At 32.9% G+C, this 22902-nt stretch overlaps 1 protein-coding gene across 1 annotated transcript in view; it reads right to left on the reverse strand.

Moving 5' to 3' along the window:
- MS3_00006167 (uncharacterized protein) overlaps positions 1 to 11008 on the reverse strand; it is a gene marked incomplete at its 3' end in the record, with an annotated part of 80587 nt that extends 69579 nt beyond the window's left edge. Inside the window, exon 1 of the mRNA XM_051214282.1 lies at positions 10514 to 11008. Coding sequence (XP_051067434.1) covers positions 10514 to 10674 — 161 coding nt within the window. The 5' untranslated portion in view covers positions 10675 to 11008. The remainder of the gene's footprint in view (positions 1 to 10513) is intronic.
- Between the last annotated feature and the right edge of the window lie 11894 nt (positions 11009 to 22902).

A 22902-nucleotide genomic window follows, 5' to 3' on the forward strand; every position in this document is an offset into this window, starting at 1 on the left:
ATTAAGAATAAGAAGCTAATGAAATTAGCCAAATCATTAGAACAGTAGTTGGAAATATCGAAATGTAAACCAGAGAGTCAATTTATTTTTACTTTCCTTAATAATCGGTTTGGAATATTTCTTTATTCATACAATCTTAATTATGTCAAACAGACCGCTTAAGTACAGAAGAGCAAGAAATATTACGGGTGAATGTAAATGTCAAATGAAATCCACTTACTCTATGTTACACTTATAAAATTTGAGAATAATTCATTAGGTAAGAGAGAGGTATGGTAATTAAATTTAAGAGAGGAACGTTGAACTTAAAATTGATTTGATCATTAAAAGTTCAATGACTGAACTCCTAACTCAATGTTATTTATGATAAAATTACAGATTGGTTACTGATAATTCATTTAGTGTGGTTTATACTATTTATCTTGACAAATATAAGTAGTATGTAGCACTAATCGGGGTCGAACTCATGCATACAGAAGGTTCAGAAGATCCAATTGAAGATAACAAAAAGGGACCTCAAGTAATCGTAATAATAACAGAACAGAAAGAATCAGACAGCACATCAAGGACAACTGATGGAAGATGTGCAAATTATGTATTTAATATATGGTTTTCATATTTTACGAAGAAACTGCAATTTTGCATTAAACAATAAATTGATCTTTCCCACCTGAATTATCGTTCACTACATTAATATTTAAATACCGACCACCGCTTTAATTATTTTCATACTGCATTACCTTATTAATGTTGTACCATTTGTCCAAATAACAAAAATATTAATTCAACTAATTAAAAGAAAATAATGACTTCAACTTCTATGATGAACCGTAATGCCTTAATTTGGAAATTTTATTAGAAAAAACCACGTAAGCGTTAGCTAACAAGTTTAGTTAACGTCATTTATATTATTCTATCGGTAATCAGTACCTGTACCTGCATCTCCGAGTTGATGTTCACTCCAGGACTCGAACCCTGTGCCGTTCTTTCCAAACTCCATCGCGTTATCTACTTAGCTACTGAGTCCACTATTGGCAACCAGAATATTAAACATTTGCCTTGATTATCATTATTAGTTATATAATCTATATTACTGTTTTTACTGATTAAAAAATTGCCTTGATTGATCTAAAGTTGATTGAGACTGGTAATTTAGACTCCATTTGTGAATAAATTTCGCTATCATTTATATCTTCCACAAATTTATTGAGTCTACAGAATTATTGTTATTAACTGAAAGATGTAACTTACACTGATACATTAACTACGTTATGGAAATTGATCTTTCATACTGACTATCACTCAATAAATACACAGTCCTTGCTATTTGCACTTCATTCTCTCGCATGTAACCGTCAAACTACCAAGTTTCTAACATATCTGGTGCATATTCTTCAGTTGGTGTTTTAAACATTATTTTGGTCGACTCATTGTCAGCGCATTCAAATGTGTTATGGCTGTTTCGAATCTAACACTTTCATATCTTAATTTTCCGACTATTTTAGATCTTATGAACACGTAGTCACTTATCATTTACAAAGCAAACTTTGTAATTTTTCTCACTCATTTTTCAAATAACCTTATTATAACATCATAGTTGTTGAATTTTGTATTCTAACATCGTGTACTGACCTAAGTTAGACAGCTGTTACAAACAAGAAAGTACAGGACAACTGACGGTTCAGATGTAAATCATTGAATGTCAGTTCAGTGGTTTGAATATTAAACACTCTCTATAAGGCCTGAATATCCTGAGTTCCATCCTTATTGAGATGTGAATATCACTGCCTAGGAATACCATAGTAGGACAAAATGACTGTTTCTTACTTTCCAGTTTACAACAGTCGTTCAAGTTCAGCTGAGAATGCCAAACTACTTAAAACAATGTTTTTTCACTAATATATCATCTTTCATTTTACACAATCTGAACTTCTGTTAAATTAAAATCAATCATTCTGTTCTCTATTTCTTTATTGGATTCCTACCTCTAGTTTTGATCAGCTATGATTTTTGGTTATTTTCACCCCGAATTTGTTTTATATTTTGGCTAAATGTTATAGAAACTTACTTTCATTTTCTCGTCACATATACTTAATTTGACTGAATGAATGTTGTGTGGTAACTGGACAGTTTTCATTCAGATGGTATAAAAATTAACTACTATTGTACGATATTTAATTTAAACAATGTCAATGTTCTGAATGGGCAAGTTTACCGAATCTAGAAGTTTACGTTATGGAATAATGAAGTATATTTACTTGAAATGTTATATAACCTTGTAAATAATACTATACACTTTAGTTCATTGATCATACTATTTGCATTCACCATCCGTTGTCTCATTTATATCGAACTATAAGGCGGTTTCAGTAAAATTTTCAATTGGGAGATAGATGGAATAGTGTTATATAAGAAGACATTATGAACTCGAATGCTCTCTAACTATGTTTCATTTAAGTTTAAAGCTCTTTAGTATTATGGGTTTACTTAATAAAACATGGAACATTCAGATTCTGGAGCAAAGAAAACATGATATGCAAATGTCTATTCTCGTGTATATTTAATAAAATAATCATCCTATCGCATACTTAATGCAAACTTGCTTTAATTACAATATAGTCGGCCCAACGGACTACATCTTTCCACTAAGACTCTACAAGATCCTTTCAAATGAAGTCATTGCTAAGTAATAGAATTATTTACCTTGAAAGATTGTAAAGATGTGATTAATTAAGAAACATATTTCACTACTAACTAAAACTATTTAGTAAGAAGCAGCAAACAGAGTTCTATGGTTACAATTAATTCTATTTAAAATATCTTTTACTGTGTTGATTAAGTAAATATTTGCTGTGTATGCTTTTATTACTATTATGATGAAAATGTGTATCGGTAAGATGAAATTAACTTAAAACTGCTCAATTTAAAACATTTAGTTCATTTGACAAATTTAAATCACTAATAGAATAGGGTTTTGTAGAGATTATTGTAATTTTAACAATTGAATTCATTAGTCGATCTAAGCTAGACCATCATTAAAAACCTGGAAGCACTGGATAGTCGTTTCATCCTAATATGGAACTTCAGTAATGCGTTAGAGCTGGGGTGTTCGCGCGCGCGACTGAAGGTCTTTTGTCCGAGTCCCATGTGTGTGATCGTGGACGTGCACTGCCAAAGAGTCTCATACTAGGAGGAAACGGTCGTCCAGTGCTTACAAGTTTTCAATAGTGGTCTAGCTTAGATCGACTCATGAATTCAACTGTCAAAGACAAAGTTGGCAAACCTACACTAGAAATGATTTAACACAGCTCTTGTTTTATTGTATAGAAGTCATCAAATATTTAGGTTCCTTGAAGCTGTAGCTTTAAAAACAACTTAAAATTTACTTTTACTTTTATCATACTCATCTTGATAATCTGGAACCTTATTTAGTATCCAGAGTTATGCAATTTATATTTCATCGTGATATGTGTTGATCATTCATATTTTCAATTTTCTTTCATAAATACCCTTATAAAAGAACATATGATCTAAGCGTTCAAAACATATTGGTTGAATATTTGCCACTTCTTATGATACTATTTACGGTGTTATTTACCATAGTAGTATTATTCAATTGTGGTAGGTATCTGACAAGAAGCTCAAGTTTTAAGTTTTGTAGTAGTTATCATTTAAATATACCTACAATCACAACGAAATGTATACTTTCTATGAAATTCGAATCTATATGATTCAGCTTCATAGTCTATCCTGTTACTATGAAGCTATTCATTAGAATACATAGTTAAACAATAAACTCTATAACGACAGCATTAAATAGCTTAGAATATTTTTTTGTTGGTTTGTTTTTTTTCTTTCAAAATTCTTTTGATTTTTGTTTAAATTTTGCCCACATATTTTAATCCATAAAGAAGATAAATGATCCAACTCATAAAAAAAAGGAAAAAGAACTGAAATTTTTGAGTTAATTGATCATTGAATAATTCGTTTAAAATTTTTTCTTTAGGGAATAAGGTTGTTTTGTTTAGATTAATTAATTATTGTTAATTGATCAGGACAAGAGAAAGTAAAACTCTAAATAGTGCACTCACCAAACATCTCCTTGATACAGGACATCAGGTGGATACCCTACAATCATTCAAGGTAATTGATCATATGTTATTTATTAATTAGTTAATATGTAATTCATTGTTAAACAATATGGATATAAATAATTTCCATATAGAAACATATATATTTAGTTATTTTATAATGTCATGATTTACATTAGATTCATTTAAATTGAACTTCTTTAAAATATGAAGTTCAGTGAAGGGAACTCTTTTTCAATGAATTTATTATCAAGCTGTAAAAGCTTCATTGCTGAAGAGTCCTACAATAGGATGAAACGGCCGTCCATTTGTTCTAGGTTTTCCATGATGGTTTAGTTTCAATTGACTCATGATCTCAATCATTAAAAGTTTTTTGTTAAAGTACTAGTTCCGTGAGAAAATGTGAACAAGGAATAACTAAGATGACTTAATAGAAAGATTATAATACTAGATTACGTAATATGAATAATAACAATAGACTTAGTAAATTGGTAACGAATTATAACATGAGTGTAGTGAAATGACTAAAATGTTTTCGTTACAATAATTATGGGTCGTAGAGGTGTAAAAAGGATAAATAAAGTTATATTATGAGTACTTATGAATAAAACAATGAGAATATGAGACATAAATAAAGGAGGAACGCAGTAATAATAATAATAATTAAGGCCAAGGTAACGATAACGATAGGACGTACTTCCTTTGTATGTATAGTTCTGGCTTGAGCTCATGGATGGTGGGATCTTAGACTAATTTTCAGGAGTTGGATACGAAGAAATTTAGGTAGATTTGAACGAATCGTATATACAACCTTAAAATTAAACTGTGGATCTGTAGAATGATTACAGTCGATTAAGTGTTTAAGTATAGAACTCCTAACTGCGTTCCTATCATCCTTGTAGAACCAAACTGGGACGTGTTTTCGTATTCAAGTTGAAAGCAATTGCTAGTTACGGACAATGTGCCATGCTCCACAAGAGCAGGTGAGCTGGTAGATGCACATGGAGGCGACCAGACGGGGAAGCTTATCTTTTATGGATGCAGAAAATAAGTTCCTACTACTGAACGTTACTCGCAGTTTTGCCGCATTGAATGTTTTTTTAATCGCTGTCGTTAAACGATTTATGATTACATCAGAAGTTCGATCACCTTTAAATTCCAAACTTATATAGAGGTTTTTCTTTGGAACGGAACGATCAGATTTCTTGTCACAACTACTTCTTTTCAGATTCTTATATATGAAGAGATCTGGATAGCCATTTTTCTTCAGTGTTTTCCTGAGGAATCCGAGTTCTTCGTCAGTGCATTCTGTGCTACATATCCGATGTGTTCGATGACATAACGGGTGAATGAAGTCTCTCTTTCTGCTTAAAGGAACCCAGCTATAGAAGTTGGTCAGCTGGCCATTCCATGTTTGTCTTCTAAATATGGATATTTTTAAGGAACCGTTACTCCTTCTTATCAGACGTACATCAAGAAAAGGGATTGACTGGTTTCGCTTACTTCCTAACATGAAGTCTATGGAAGGGTGGCAAGTGTTGAAGAAGTGTAAGATATCTTCTTCTAATTGTCATCACAAACGACAAATGTGTCGTCCATGTATCTTACGTATAGATGAAACCGACTAATAATCGAACTGAGTTGGTTATTTTCCAATTTTGCCATGAACTTGTTGTAAGCTTATTCAACTATTGTATTATTAATCTCACTGTAATTTAGACACTTAATCCACTATGTAAATTTCTGTGTGAGTATGATTGAATACATGTCTGCACATCAATTTTAATCTATTCTCCCATTGGTTGTAATATACAAACAATCAATAATTTATCCATACTTGATTAACACTCAAAAATATATATGAGTCTTTAACAGACACACACACTCTTGGTTTCCATGTGTGCTTGCTTCGTGTATGCTTGCGGATTTTACCAATCTTTAACAATAAACTATCTCTATAACTGGTGTTCAGGCTTTTGAATAATCTCGAGTAAATCAATAATCCTACTAGAAGATTTAGCTTGCATTTAATACTCAGTTAACGGGATACTATTTATTGGAATCAGATATAGGAGAAATTAGCCTCTACAAACTCTTCAAAATGTTGCTTTAAAAGTCTTTGTAAGTTATAGTTTGGTTGAATATGATTCATTTTATAGATACGTGGTTAGTTCAGATTTTGTTTAATTCGAATCTGGTAGTTAAAATTTCGGTGACTTCTTTTAAACGTGATAAAGAAAAACATAAAAATGACCCATGTCCTATGAAGTAGTCATGTGTCTACTAGTAACTAAGTTAGAAAATAATTCCTAAATTTCTGCTGAGAATCAGTGATTGGTGTAGTTCAACTGTGAAGGAAATGATGTAAGTAACATCAAAGAAACTGGGCTTTCCTTGATCTGTACAGCGATTTGAGCGAATTTTGACTGGGATACTATTGTTCCGTGGTTTGAAAGCACCGTGTTTCCCAAAAAACTTTGAACTACTGTGTTTTTTTCTTTGGTGGGATCATCTCTGTGGAAACTTTAATGAAACAAAGTATAATGCTTCCTATTTTTTAATGTTCCTTCAGCATTTCCATTTGTTTTTTGTGATCTGTTTATATTTATTCATAGTGTTACTGATCAATAAACATACGAAAAGTAGTGAAATACGTATAGAGAGTGTTTATTATGTAACTGAAACGAACTGCCTATAAACACATACATAATGATACTGATTAAAACTAAGTTCTTCATCTCTAAAAACTGACTCCAGTTAACGAAATGATTGGATTTGTGGATCCAGTATTTTAGCATATTTCATACAGAATTTAAAAGGTTGTTTATCAGTTCCCTAATCAATAACTAGCTGTATAGAATGGATGGAATATGGCTAGCAATGAAATCCAGGATTGATATTCCATTTCATTAGGGACTCGTCAGTTGAATATACCTTCATCTTAGTGTTCATGTTCACACTGATGGTCAAATGCAGTAGTGAATTCAAGTCAATGTGTCAACATAAACACTGGTATATAAAGACATCTAACTGATAAACGATTCCTCTTAGTTACTATCCAACTATTCTATTGTATTTTCGAAGTAATCCATAAGGAGTACAAATATACCAACAAAGACTGATAAAAATTCTGTTCAGCACATCAAAAAATAGAATAATTTAAATCTTATCAATAATGATATTAGAATACTTTATATATTATACACTGTAATAACGGTTTTAACTCATTTTTGATTGAAATCATGAGTCAATTGAAGCTAGATTACCATGGAAAACCTGGGAGTACTGGTAGGCCATTTCGTCCTAGTACTGGACTCCACAGCAGTGCGCACCCACGATCCCGTACCCTGCGAGATCCGGACCCAGGACCTATCAGTCTCACGCCAGGCACTTAACCAACTAGACCACTGGGCCGGCATCCAGCGGTGTTAATATCTAACCTCAATCAATCCACGAAATTACGCCACCATCTTCAATTGTACTGAGGTAGACACCTGTTTCTACGCGAAACGGACTAGCTCCACTGGTCAAGGCTTCTCACCAGAACTCCAAGAATTTTCTCACGAAGCTAGTCATTAGTGAGCACATGGTAAAATGGTCGCGCAATTTCGTAGACTGGTTGAGGTTAGACATTAACACCACTAGGACGAAACGGCTGTCCAGTAGTTCCAGATTTTCCATGGTGGTCTAGCTTCAACTGACTCATGATTTCAATCAAAAACTTAACAATCTCCACAACGCCTAAACTGTTAACTCATTTTATTTGATGGTCTATATTTTGTTACTTTCACTCTAAAAGAACATTCACATACTTATAATTTAAAAGAAAGAAAAACAAAAACAAAGTCTGAAGTAAAGTATATTCCATAAAGAAATCCTTCATTTTAGACATGAATTCTTGACTGAATTTCCAATATTATTAAAAAGTGTCCTTGATCAATCATATTATGTTTGAACTAGCTAGATAAGTTCACATATATATATCTATTCGATATCTTTTCTTTAACTTCCCTAACAGTTGACATGTAAATTTGTTAATTTTATAATACAAATAAATAAATATCAAACGTATAAACTGTGGGATACATCACTTAGACTAGATACCATATAATATTGAAGTTATCTGTTTATCTTAGTGACAGGAATTTGTATGATAGAAAAGATGATAAATTCATAATTATTTTACCAGTAAGTTACAGTATTAAAAGATTTACAATAATTATGAACAAATAATTTTGTTTATTCTGGTTAGTGTTTTTTTTTCAAAGCATGATTGTTATCTACAAGATGGGAATGCTATTCCCATGTTTAATCCTTCTTTTTTGTATGGGCTTGAGATTAGCAGTAACTTTAGAAGAGCTTCAGGTGGAAAAAAGGAAGACCAAAGAACACACTGCATTGAGAACTGAAAGCAGATACCGAAAGAAGGAATAGTAACTGGAAACAACTAGAAAGGATTGACAAGGATAGAGTTGAATGGAGAATGCTGATGGGCAGCCTATGCTCCTTTACGAATGGTAATAGGCCTAAGTAAGTCAGTAATGAACAAGTAGAAAACTCAGAGATGTTTACTACAAAATAAGGATAATTCCACTCAGTTAAGTTTTAAAACAACCTGATTTTTTAAATTAATTCCGTAATAACTGAACAGAACGATGTAAAATTGTTAGATAAGAATAAGTCTAACCAAAAAGGGAATCATTTGTTAGTCTTCAACAGTTGAATTCGCGTCATTATAATTCTAGGGAATTTTTGAAATCAGTTAAGATTTGAGCTCATAACTTTTATACATGAACAGACCGGATAGTTAAACTAATCTGAATGGATAATGTTTCACTTTTTGCATGATATATATTCTCCTTAAACTTTACTTTGAACTTTGATTGAATAACTATTATTCAGTCATTGATAACAGTGATATTAATGTTCGCCAGAAAATCAAATTCTTCTGAAGAGGATGACAACTTTTGTTACAGAAAATCTCCTACCCAGTAAATATTTGCACACAAACATAATCTTGATGAGTAGCAATTCCAACATCTATTGTCGCTCAATAGTTTTTAGAGGCAATAAGAGTTATTCAACATAAAAGTTGGAGGAATGAAAATGGTTTCATCTAAAAGAATATCTGAACATGAGTCAATGAGTTTAGCAGCTAGTAAATATAACTCATTATTACAAACAACAGAGATACTACATACACTGGTATAAATTTTGAACCAGATACAGAATTTCAGATCATCACCAAACGGGACAATAACAGACTATTACGTTTAGCAGTATTAGAGATGGTTTGTGTTTCTAAATCGAACCTATGCTTTTAGAAAATGTATGTGGTAAACATGCCTCTCGTTATGGTTATCTTACGTTAGTTTTTAAATATTGTCAATACATACTTTCTATTCATGTCCTATTCTCTCTGGTATATTATTGTAATAGCACATTCGTTATTTACTTATGTTTACATGTATATGATACCATTGCTTAATCATCTAAACCATCGCCATTTCTTTACATTTTCATATTGCTTTGAACAATTACTATTCATTAGCATTATCACAGTCACTATCATTATAACTCGGCTATAATTATTTCAACAATTGACATCAATTTCTTCATTTCTTTGGTCTGATCGGCAACACATATGTCCACTGTAATTAACCATGTCACAAACCATTTTTTTAAAGTTTTTCTGTTTCTAAATAAGTAAAAGTTGTAAAATTATAGAGTGTATTTGTTACTACGGAAATATATTTTGTAACTTCACATGAAATAAAAAGAATTGATTCCATTTAACAATTTTCCGATTGAGATCATGAATCGTTGAATGTTAGACCACTAGTGAAAACCTGGGAGCACTGGATAGCCGTTTCGTACTAGTATGGGACTCTTCGACAGTGTGCATCCACGACCTCGCACGTACGATTCAAACTCAGAACCTTAGGTCTCGTGCGTGAACACTTAACCTCTAGACCACAGAGCCGGTCGGCATCCAACGGTGTTAATGTCTAACTTCAACCAATTCACAAAATTGTGCGACCATCATTTAACACTGTTTATACTACTTATATTTACATACTTGTATTCTTAACGCAGTTGAATATTATAATCAATATGATGAGACTATGATTTATGGAAGATCTTTGAGTGACACTAAACTAACCTTGGGAGTGTCCACCTAATAACTAGGACTAAACAAGGGTTATAATTTACAATTGATGGTTAAGGTTAAGAATTAAATTTAGAGTTTACATCACGAACTAACATTAATTATAATCCCGAATCTCTATTTAAGCAAATGTATGAGTGAATTTCACACTAAAATCCTTATACCTGATTGTTTCGTCCATAAATTGTAGTTTCATCATCAATATATATTAAATTATGAATATTATACATAAATTCAAAAAAAATACACTTACACAATATTATCTGGATCCCAATAAATTAAATGACTTTGAAATGCATTACATTCAATAAATGGGAAATGAGTAAATTTACTAATCATTAATAATAAAATCCATAAAATATATTTTTTATTAAATTTCATAAATTCTGTCTCAATAGTATACCAGGAATTCATTTCAATTGATGATTAAGAAACAATAATAATATATATATTTGTTTATCATCAAAAACAATCAAATGAGTTCACTGGAATGTTGTTTGTTTGCTTTTTTCATTTATCTTCTGTCAATAATTTTAACCATACACTACAGTTATTATATAACAATTCTAAAGTTTCATTTGATCACCTCTTCTTTTTCTTGGAGACTAAGAGATATCTCCTGTTAGCACTTAGATAATAGAATCTATTGTAGAATGACTTTCAATGAATAAAACTCAATCTATATATTAGCCAATAAGAAAACTTAAGTTGATTTTATTATGTTCTAAATTAAATTGAACCAATCTGAATGTTTCGTTTTTGTTTTTAAAAAGTGATTTTAATATACTCGTTTATTTAAATTCTAATTCAGTAGAATGATGTTTTCGAAATGATACATAGAAATTAAGGAATTGTAACTTTATCTAATAGTCCTTGATAATAACTGTCTTTACACATGAATCATGTGAATTGTATGTTTATACTGGTGATTAGATTAAAAGTTAGTTGGTGAGACTCTAATTTATGGATGAGCCAATCAGAGGCGTTTTAGAGATTTCAAGGTTATGGCACCAACTTCAGTGCTTAGTGCTAACGTACGATCGTTTCACAGGGAATTTTGTACAAAACGTTATAATTGAGCGGCTATAACAAATAAAACGGCGTGACTATAACTTATGGGCGAAACAATCGGGTATAAGATAATAGATCTCGGATTTTCATCCATTTGGCTAAATAAATTTCTGGCATTAGAGCTGATGTCAGTTCGTGATGAAAACCCCATATATAATTCCTAACTAAGGCAAATTATGACAATTATCGCGAACTGGATAATAAAAGCACCAGTAACACTGGCTGCAGCCAGGTATTATAATATATACGGGTGTTTGGAGAGCGTACAGACTCCTACATAGGCTTGGTTATGTGCATCGTGTCGTTATCCACAAGTATCATTTTGTGCACTCAACAACGGGAGTGCACATAAGCAATATTGAAGCTATGTGGTCGAGGCTGAAAGAGTATTTGAGACTATCATGGCTCCAGAGGCCGACTATTCTGTAGCCGTATGGATGATTTCCTCTACTGTATGCATTACGATTTTAGAACCTCTGAACCTCTTTTTAACCTTGACAAGTTTTTGAACCACGTAAAAGAAGTGTATCTACTTTATTTCTTTGGTTTTGTATAATATATTTCTACTCTATACTGGCTTTTCGCTGACTGGCTAATATTTCTCAAGCTGGCTTAAGATTCGTTCAAAGGTCGTCCATAAATTATAGTCTCGCCAGTTGGTTTACAGAATTTCTAGTAACTTATGTAGTTTATGAAGTAAAACAAGATGGCTGATTATATTATGAATGAATAAATCTTGAAAACTTACTATTACGTTACTTATCAGTAGGTACATAATTATTATTCACATGGTTTGTAACTTCCATACTTACTTACTTACGCCTGTTACTCCTGATGGAGCATAGGCCGCTGACCAGCATTCTCCAACCCACTCTGTCCTGTGCCTACTTTTCTAGTTCCATCCAATTCTTGTTCATTTTCCTCATGTCTATTTCCATTTCCCGGCGTAATGTGTTCTTTGGTCTTCCTCTTCTCCTTTGACCTTCAGGATTCCATGTGAGGGCTTGTCTTGTGACGCAGTTGGGTGCTTTCCTCAATGTGTGTCCTATCCACTTCCAACGCTTCTTCCTGATTTCTTCCTCCACTGGGATCTGGTTTGTTCTCTCCCACAGTACGTTGTTGATAATAGTGTCCGGCCAATGGATCTGAAGTATTTTGCGTAGACAATTGTTAATAAACACCTGTATTTTCTGGATGATGTCTTTCGTAGTTCTCCAGGTTTCTGTCCCATACAGTAGAACTGTCTTGACATTTGTATTGAAAATCCTGATCTTGGTGTTGGTTGACAGACAGTCCTTTTGAGTTCCAGATGTTCCTCAGTTGTAAATATGCTGCTCTTGCTCTGCCGATCCGCGCCTCCACATCTGAATCAGATCCACCGTGTTCATCAATGATGCTGCCCAAATATGTAAAGGTACTTACATCTGCCAAATCTTCTCCGTCAGTTGTGATTGGATTGGTGTATGGTGTGTTGTATCGGAGAATCCTGTTTCTCCCTTTGTGTATATTGAGACCTACTGCTGCTGAGACTGCTGCTACACTGGTCGTCTTCTCCTGCATTTGTTTTCGGGTGTGCGATAGGAGAGCCAGATCACCTGCAATGTCTAGATCGTCCAGGTTTGTCCTAGATATCCACTGTGTCCCATGCTTCCCCTCAGATGTTGACGTCTTCCTGATCCAGCCGATCACCAGGAGAAAGTAAAAGTTGTGAGAGCAGGCAACCTTGCCATACAGCGGTCTTTACTTCGAACGATTTGGTCAACTGTCCTCCATGCACAATTTTGCAGTTTAATCCATCATAAGAACTCCGTATGATGGTTTGTACAGAATAATTTAATTTCTCTATGTGGACTAAAAATCAGGTGGAGACTTAATAAAGAAGCCAGTGATAACTGGGAATATGAATCAATAAATTTTTATTTAGTGATATCAGTCGAAACCTGAAATTTGTAAATTCGATTGCCTATTAGTTCGTGAATGTTCATTGCTGAGTTGTAAAAAAATTAAAACGATTAATTTATTCATCGCTCCCGGCTTTTTGATATTTGCTGAGATACTGTCGGATCATAAGACAGAATGAATCTCCGTACAAAGTAACTATAACAATATAAACCACTTTTCGTAAATTAATAGACATTATTAGTGTCTACATTCTAACTAAACGCATCGACAGTTGTCATGTGACTCATATGATTTATTTTTGATCATAGAAATTGACTAAAACAGTAAAGTATTCCGTCTTCTGTTTATCAAAATGAAACTAGTGTTTTTTGCACGTTCGTTGTCACTTTTATTGATTAGTAAATGTTTCTGTTTGAGTATTCAAGTCGCTTTTTCAAAATTGATTCTTGGTGAATAATCACTTAGAACGGATTACAAATAAGAATCATGCAGTAAAATCAAACAATACTTGGAAATTTCTAATTAATTTCTTCTATGCTATGCCTATACTCCTCTGCGAGGGGTAAGAGGCACAAGTAAGTTCATATTTTTCAATACATGAATTCATTTTATTGACATTTTCTTTAACACTAAGCATTACAAGCAAAGATGGATAGTGACTAACACTGGAATCCAGGATGCTCATTTCATCCTATTTGGGACTTGTCGGCTGAATGTACCTGAATCCCAGAGTTGATGTTCACCCCAAGACACGAATCAAGTACCGTTCGTCTCAAACGCCATCACGTTATCCACTTAACTACTGAGTCCTGATAGCCACTTGCTTGAGCAATGGGGTAAAGTTAAAATTCATTTGATATTGTTTGTTTGAATCTTGCTATAAATCACACTATTTCAAGAATTCCTAGTTCGTATATTAATTTGAATACTTCTAATCATCATATTGGTACCACGATGATGCCTGTGTTCGAGACAATCTACACAGAATGCACATACATTATCAAGAAGCTGAACAATTGCAGTCCTAAACATTAATGGGAAGACTCAAACAAACAATACCGAATGAATTTAATGCTAAACATTTTCTTGTATTTCAACAAATATGAATTCATTTACAAACAGTTGATTGAAAAGACTACATAGTCATCGATATATATTTATTAAATTATACGTTTAACAGCCTTATACATTAAAAGGGGTTTTGTGGATATTACAGTAATTTTAATAGTTGAGATCATGAATCAATTGAAGCTAGACCATCCTAGACGGCTATCCAGTGCTTTCAGGTTATCCATAGTGGTCTAGCTTCAACTGACTCATAATCTCAACTATTAGCATTTTATATACTTGCTAAATCGATAATAATGTGACAAATTTTGTTTAGAAAAGGAAATGATTATTTGGAGGATTCTATGGATTGCAAATCATTTCTTATCATTAAGGTAAACAGATTAAAAGTGGTTATCACTAACATAAAATTCCACATATAGGTCATGTAATATAAGTGAAATATATATAAGTTTAATTTCAGCAAATAGAGTATTCTATGGCCAATTATGATTTGAAATTAGGAATAGTCTCAGGTTTGTAATACAAAACAGATTTAAAGCATAGATTTTGAAGGAAAATTCTAAGACTAAACATTCTGAATCACATTATGAAACCGATAACTTCATTGGTCTACTATGGTTTACAACATAATTTACTCAGAAGAAATTCTCCGAAATTCTTCGATATATCTGTATTTTGGACCAAGAAATTATTAAATGACAAAAGGTGAAATAAAAAGTAATGTCATCATCTTTATAAATAGAAGAATCGATTATATGTAGTCTATATATATATAATGGTATGCTGTCATGCAAACATGTCATCAAGACATTGAATATGCAAGTAAAAAGTTATCACATTACCATGGAATTATCAATATAAATAAAGTAATAAATGTAAACAAAAAGATCATGAGAACAAATAAAACACACCCTATCTTTTTAAAAACGTACTTAATTGAATAAGGGTGGTAACAGGTATAAACTCTTCGTAATAATATTATTACAAACAATGAATTACTTATATTAATTTCCACAAAATGAAACATATTGTAATGATAAAATCATTTGACTTGATATTTATAAGGCTAATTAGTTGAAAGAATTGATATGCAATAACAGGTGAACTATTGTTACACAATATTCACTAATTAAATATGTAACAAAGGATAAAGACAACCGGATACCAATTTCATGGATGAAATCGTGAACTGATTTTATTTATGTCATCAATGAAAGCCAGATAGCACTGGTCAGTTGTTACATCTTAGTATGAGAGTCCTCAATAGTATACATCCAAAAACCTTAATTTTAACCGGACCCAGGAGCTTCATTCTCGAGTGTGAATACTCACATTCTAGACCACTAAACTGGTATCGAATGGTGTATATATTTGACTTCAATCAATGAATATGCCTCTTTTGAAATGAATCGAGAAAAATTTCACAGTACTTAAATGAGTTGTATATGTAAGATTCGAGAGCATTCTGAAAAGAATGATTTTGTGTGGGTCAAATAAATTTTTATCACATAATTTAAAAATAATATGCAGAATGTTTGCGGTATTTTATTTTTTTATTAAATTTGTTTGACGGCTAACAGTGAAATCCAGGAAATGCATTTCTTCCTTCTAGATAGTCTTTATTCAAATGTATCTGGACTCGAGTGTTGATAATGATGCTAGAGCTTGAGCCTAATATATGTTTCCTCAGACACCTATATGATATCCGCCTGTAGATCCTCTAGGGTTACTGCCGGTTGAAAGTTCAGGTAAATGAGGAGGGTTGCGAATAGGGTATGCAACCCTATCCTATAGAAAACAACTTTTCTAAAAAACGCTAACGAGAATAAATAATTTAAACCATTTAGAATCTTCCCTGACACTTGAAGAAAGAATTATAGCGCCTCATGATGAAAACCGAGATTCTTCGGAAGTCACGAGGTCAATACCACTTTTAACAACCAGAGCAAAAATTTCTATAGGTACATGGAACGTCCGAACAGTGTGGGAGACCGGAAGGACCAGTCAAACAGCAGCGGAAATGAGGAGGTACAATTTGGCAGTGCTCGAAATCAGCGAAACCCATTGAACTCAAGCTGAACAGAAAAGACTAGATACGGTAGAGATGCTGCTGTACTCTGGTCACGAAGAGGAAAATGCTCCACACACTCAGAGAGTTGCTCCGATGCTGTCTAAATAAGCACATAATGCACTTATGGGATAGGAGTCTCACGGACCGGGAATCATCAAGGCATCATTCAAAACAAAGAGGGAGGGAATTACAGTGAATGTTGTCCAGTGCTGCGCACCCACCAACGATAACAACGGCGACAAAGATCAGTTTTATTAGAGGCTGCAATCGATTACAGCGAAGTGTCTAAGTAAGTACCTGACAATCTTGATAGGAGACCTAAACGCAAAAGTTGGAATTAACAACACCGGATATCATGAGATGACACAGACGATGAGGAAGGAACAAAAATGAAGAAAGATTTGCAAATCTATGTGTATTTAGCAAATTGATTACATGTGGTACAGTATTTGCAAACAAACGCATACACAAAGCTACTTGGGTCTCGCCGGACCACACTACACAGAGTCGGATAGATTATAATTGCATCAGCAAAAAAGTTCAAAAAGTCAATAGATGTGAGAACTAGGAGAGGAGCTGACATAGCTTCAGATCATCATCTACCTGATGGTTCCCGAGATGAAACTCAAGCTAAAGAAACAGCTGGAGAAACAGCAGTGCAAATATTCAATACAGTCTTCCTTCAATATACTAACAAATTCAACCAATTCAAGATAACTCCCAACAATAGGTTCCAATCCTTAAAAGATTCATTCAATGAAGAAGAACCTACAATGCAAGACAATTAGAAAGGGATCAAAGAATCACTAACTTCAACATATCAAAATGCTCTGAACTGCAAGAAACATCATTGTAAGGAATGGATCTCAATGATATGAGCTTATTTCCATTTAGACAAATAATTTTATTAGAATAAAACATTAAGAAATCTAACTACCTTACAAGATTTCAGTAAACATATCAGTCAATAGAAAATATTCGGATCATTTAACCTGAATATCTTTCATAGTAAACTTTAGAAATTTGATTATTGTCTAAATTAATACCTATAAACAAACATCGGCTTTATATTATTAAATGAGGAACCCTTATATTAGGGATTTAAAATCTTTTTTTTATTCCACCCTAATTAAGTGAATAATCAACTATTTATAAGGTGAAATATTTCGTGAGTTTTTCACTTATGAATTCATTGTTAAGTTATCCAAAAAGAAGAATAGACAAATTTTATTTTAATATAATTCCCAAGGAAATATTATTTTTGAATAAAGTAGAGCCGTTTCAATAATATTAAATACCTCATAGACTTGTTTAGTGAAAACGCTGACAAAATTCAGAATCTTTTGATAGCACTGAACAACAATGACAGGATGTCGGGATTGCATTTCACTTCCTCGAAATGCAAATCGTTGTTTCAGGACTGACCTGTGTCAACATCTGAACTAAGGATAATGAGTGTAATAATTGAACGCGTCGACAATTTCACTTATTATCAGAATGGGTTTTGTGGAAATTTTTTTAGAAACTTCACTGGTTGAAATCATGAGTCACTTGAAGATAGATCACCATAGAAAACCTGCAAACACTGGACGGCCGTCTCGTCATAGTATGGGACTCCTCAACAGTGCGCATCTGCGATCCCGCCCCCGCGAGGTTCGAACCCAGGACCTATCAGTCTCACGCCAGGCGCTCGACCAACTAGACAACTGAGTCGGTCGGCATCCAACGGTGTTAATGTCTAACTTCAGCCAATCCACGAAGTTGCGCCACCGTACACCATTGTCTTCAGTGAGTTCCTATCTCACAACAGACCTGCTTGAACTCCACTGGTAACGATTTCTCACTAGAACTCCAGGATTATCTCCTGAAGTCAGTCACTAGTGAGCAGGTGATTATTATTATCAGAAACGGCCGTCCACTGCTTCCAGGTTTTCCATGGTGGTCTAGCTTCAATTGACTCAGGATTTCAACCAGAGAAATTTCACTTATCTTGGAATTCTGATCAACCCTAATGGGTTGGTGTTTGACGAAATCTCAGCACGGATTCAGAAAACTCGTTTGGCTTCTACCAACTTACGTCACCTATGGCGAAGGCGAGATATCCGTCTATCAATTAGGGGAAGAGTATACTACACAGCATTTCGTTCTGTTCTACCCTACGACTGCGATACGTGGCCATTAGGAGTATAAGATACTCGTAAATTACTAGTATTTGATCACAGATGTCTTTAAAATATTGTTTGCATCTGCTGGGATCACCGGGTAATAATGAGGTTAGACGCAGGGTGTTAGGGAGTCACGATGGTAAATCGGTTGATGAGGTTGTGAATCTTCATCGACTAAGATGGTTTGGCCACGTTTTACGTATGCATGAACACCGATTACCACGACGCTCAATGCTGACTAGTGTTGGAGACTGATGGAAGAAATTTAGAGGCGGCCAAACCAAAACGTGGCATCAGTCCATAAAGTCACTAACTTCTGGTCTGAGCCATGTTGGTAGATGCAGACTACTTGGTTGGGGTCCGCGTGACTATCGTAACCAATAGTTGGAGACTCTGGGTGACATGGCTCAGAATCGGCCACAGTGGTGTAGGTGTATACACTCTTTGTCTTGTCTTAAACCATGAGATTAAAATTGCTTTATGCCTTTCTCTCTACGAACTAATTCTTTCTCCCTGTATTATATCCTTATATACAATCTTTGTTTTATATATTAATATCATTAAAGTAACTATATGAATTTGGTATTCATCATGTTGTGCTGATGAGGTATGGTAACTTGAACCGATGCACATATGTAGCTGGTCCCACGTTGTAGCTGACTGACTGACTAACTAACTAAATACTTCAAAATTGTTAGTTTAAACGACAAAATAATTTAGAATTAATGTCATTTTAACTTAGGAATTCTTAGAAAACTAAGAAAATTAATTATAAGATCCGTTATAACACATATGACAATGATAATAGATGTGATATAAATTAAAATCTTATAAATGGATATCATTGTTAAGATCGAAAAATGATAACTAATGTAAGATGTTGAATAATTCAAACTTTATGTTAGTTTACATTAATTGCTTAACAAGAAATATATGAGCTGGTCTAATGCTGGTATAATGAATAACCTGGTTAAATATCATGTAAAATCATTTGTTTTCATCCATGAAAACGTAATTTCTCAAATGAGTAAAACTATACTATACTATCAGCTTTGAATGATGCAAGAATTAATTTGAAATTTTGATGACCATTATCTGAGTTAACAAACTGTTATCAGGACAGTGAAACTTATAGAAAGTTTCTACACAATGAATAAGTTGTTCAAGGTTTTGTAATCAAAGTTTTTCATTCCCAAAATTATTTTCTCGCGATGGAAATTCGTTTGTTTGGTAAATGAATAAAATTGAATGAAATATATTTCTTGAAACTTAGATGGTGTATCATTTTATCAGTAGTGTGGTGTGTGCTACTTATATTGACATAAGTAGTAGATGATGTTAGTCGTAAAACGAAAGTCTGGCAGCAGGGAGACAAGAGGATCGAACAGTAAAGAATCGAAACAGAATGCAATTTGTGTGAAATGCAAGAACAACGAAGTATTAGTCATTTGAGACAATTGGTGGACATTTTGTAAATGAAGGATTTACTTTATGATTATTAGATTTTATTAACATGTCCTGTAATTTTGTGTTAAATACATTCGATTGTCCCCACTGGTGTTCTTGTTTACTACAGTAGTATGCTAATGAGATTAATATTTTTATGAAAAATCCATATGGCTTATTCATGAAATCTATAGTAAGCCCGTAGAAGATTTTTTATTATTTGTTTACTTGCTGTAATTTAAACACTTAATTCTGTAAGGATGACTCACGGGTGAACTCAAGGAAGCTCTAAGAAGCTCAGAAAAAGCCGAAGATATTCCATCCAATCATCTTTTGAAAGAATATACCAGAATCTCTACGTGTAGCTTCCTTATTGGACAAATGCTAATAACCCTTTGTATGCGGATTAAAGGACTATAATGATGGTTTAGTTTTCATTAAGAACTACAAATACTTGACAATTTTATACAATAATTGACACTGTTCGGAATAGCATTCCTTTCACTTGTCTTCTGTTTTTTCATTTGCGACTTGGAAGGGTCCTAGCGTTGAAGTGCTCAAGTTATACGAAGTATATTAGAAATCTAAGCTCTGGATATAACAAACTCACTATGTAAGCTTGTGTGTCTGAGTCTGATTGAACGAATGTCTGCACATCAATCTTTATCCTTTCATTGTTCGTTTACACAGGCAATCAATAACTTACCCACAATCAGTTAACACTCATTAATATATTTGGACATTTTCGACACTCACACACTCTCTCGCTTACGAATGTGCCTGCCTTTCGTGTTCTTGAGGATTTTATCAATTAATAACAATACACTATCCCAACAACTGGTGTTCTGATTTTTGAATATTCTCGAATTAATTCATAGTATTATTAGGAGAACTGGCCTGTTTAAACACTATTCTAACAGGATATCATCTATTGGAGTGAAATAAAGTAGAATTAGCTGTTACAAATCCACAAAGAATAATAACAACTTTTTGAAGAATTTTGTGCTAACAGTTCCATGCTGTACTATAGACACGTAATATTGAGTAAAAGAATTATTATTATTTTCCTCATTCACTCTACTAGATCATTACTGAAATCGTCAAGCACTTATTCTACATGATTTGTTATTTTACTAATTATGTTACTTGCAAGTAGTATGGTTTTTCAACAAAAATCATTCCTTCAGCTGGTCTAATTGCATTCATGATGATAAAAACCTTTATATACCTCTTCTAAGTGCTCAGAACACTTGTAATTAGTACAAATTATTCTTTTTTATCAAATTGTGAAAAAGACAGTAGGAAAGCAAAAAAGACACTGAGTAATTACTCTTTCTGATCCAGCTTGAAAACAGAGTAAAAATCGATGAGTTATAGTTCCTTTGTTTAAACTGAACTACCAAACAAATAACTTTGACGGATCACTAAATAGTATATGGTTCAGTGTTGTATGAAAGATCAAATATTTCATAATTTCTGTTTATCACTGCTCAATTTAGTTTATTCATGACTCTTTTTTGCTAAAATTCACTGAATACTAATGTATATCCTTAAAAGCTTTCATGAATAACAACAAATTACCTACCTATCAAAAACTGGTGGTTTTTTCCCTTGAATTTTATATTTTCAACAAGCATTCTAAATATTTCGCCGTCCGATCATTCCCAATTCGTTTAAATGCTTTTGAAATTGTACATAAGGCATAATATATTATATTGAGCTTGTATGAGGTAATAATAATTTGTATATGTTTTGAACAATGGTCTGCAAAACTTTCTTTAGGTGAACTCTGACACTTCATCATTATGCAGTTGGTTCCTTTTATGAAATTAAATAGAGCAAGTACAAACATTGATGCAGAATAGTATGAATTCATATTATTTCGAGGTTTCTCGTCAGCTGCTTACAAACCAATATTATGATAGAATTGTTTCACACTATCTCCATGTAAAGAATTCTATTATAATATTGGTTTGTAAGCAGCTGACGAGAAACCTCGAAATAATATGAATTCATACTATTCTGCATCAATGTTTGTTCTTGCTCTATTTAAACTTCATTATTAGAATTATTGGAGATTTATTTCATTGTGATAGAAGTTTGTTATTTGTAATGTTCGGAGTCCTACTGAAAAGTCAATCTTAAAAGAAATGAGATGCTGAGATTTCTAATTGTTCAGACTGGAATAAACTTAAAACTTCCATTTCAACAATGAACAGTATATTCATTATTCATGGTTCTATACTAATATATAGCTCATGATAAAATCAATACCAGTCAACAGTTAATTAGTTAACAGTATTGAAAATTCATGAATATTGATGGGGGTAGGACTGAATGATTAAGGAAATAATCCAAAAAAATGTTTACAACTAAGTAAGTCAGAGAACTCAATGATATTATCGATTAAATTGGGATAACTTATAAGATTGTAATATATGTTGGGAGATCATATTTTCAGCCTGACAGATTTCGTCATTCGTAGATAACTTTCGATAAACCTGAATTCAATGGATGATATGTTTAGATCAAAAGTCGTTGATTTTTCTATGTTAGTCCATTCTTGATAAGACAAATAAAGAAATATACAATAAACCAATACTGAAAAAACTAGCTTACTATAGTATTAAGAAAGTTTATTCTATCTATCGATATATGTATATAAATGTCGTTATATTATCCTAACTTTATAAATCCTAAAGTTTTATGACAGAATATAAGGAATCGTGATGTTAAAGTAAGGATTTGTTTATTTCTAATGTAATCTAGGGAGTAAAAGCATGTTAAAAATTGGCTGACTGTCTTTCTCTTTTTATAATTTGACACATATATGTCAAATTAATTATTGAGACACATACATTAAACATACTATTTTTCTTAAACTTAAATCATGAATATCACTATATAATTACAGTC

The sequence above is a fragment of the Schistosoma haematobium genome, chromosome 2, assembly GCF_000699445.3.
Source record: "Schistosoma haematobium chromosome 2, whole genome shotgun sequence".
NCBI lineage: Eukaryota > Metazoa > Platyhelminthes > Trematoda > Strigeidida > Schistosomatidae > Schistosoma > Schistosoma haematobium.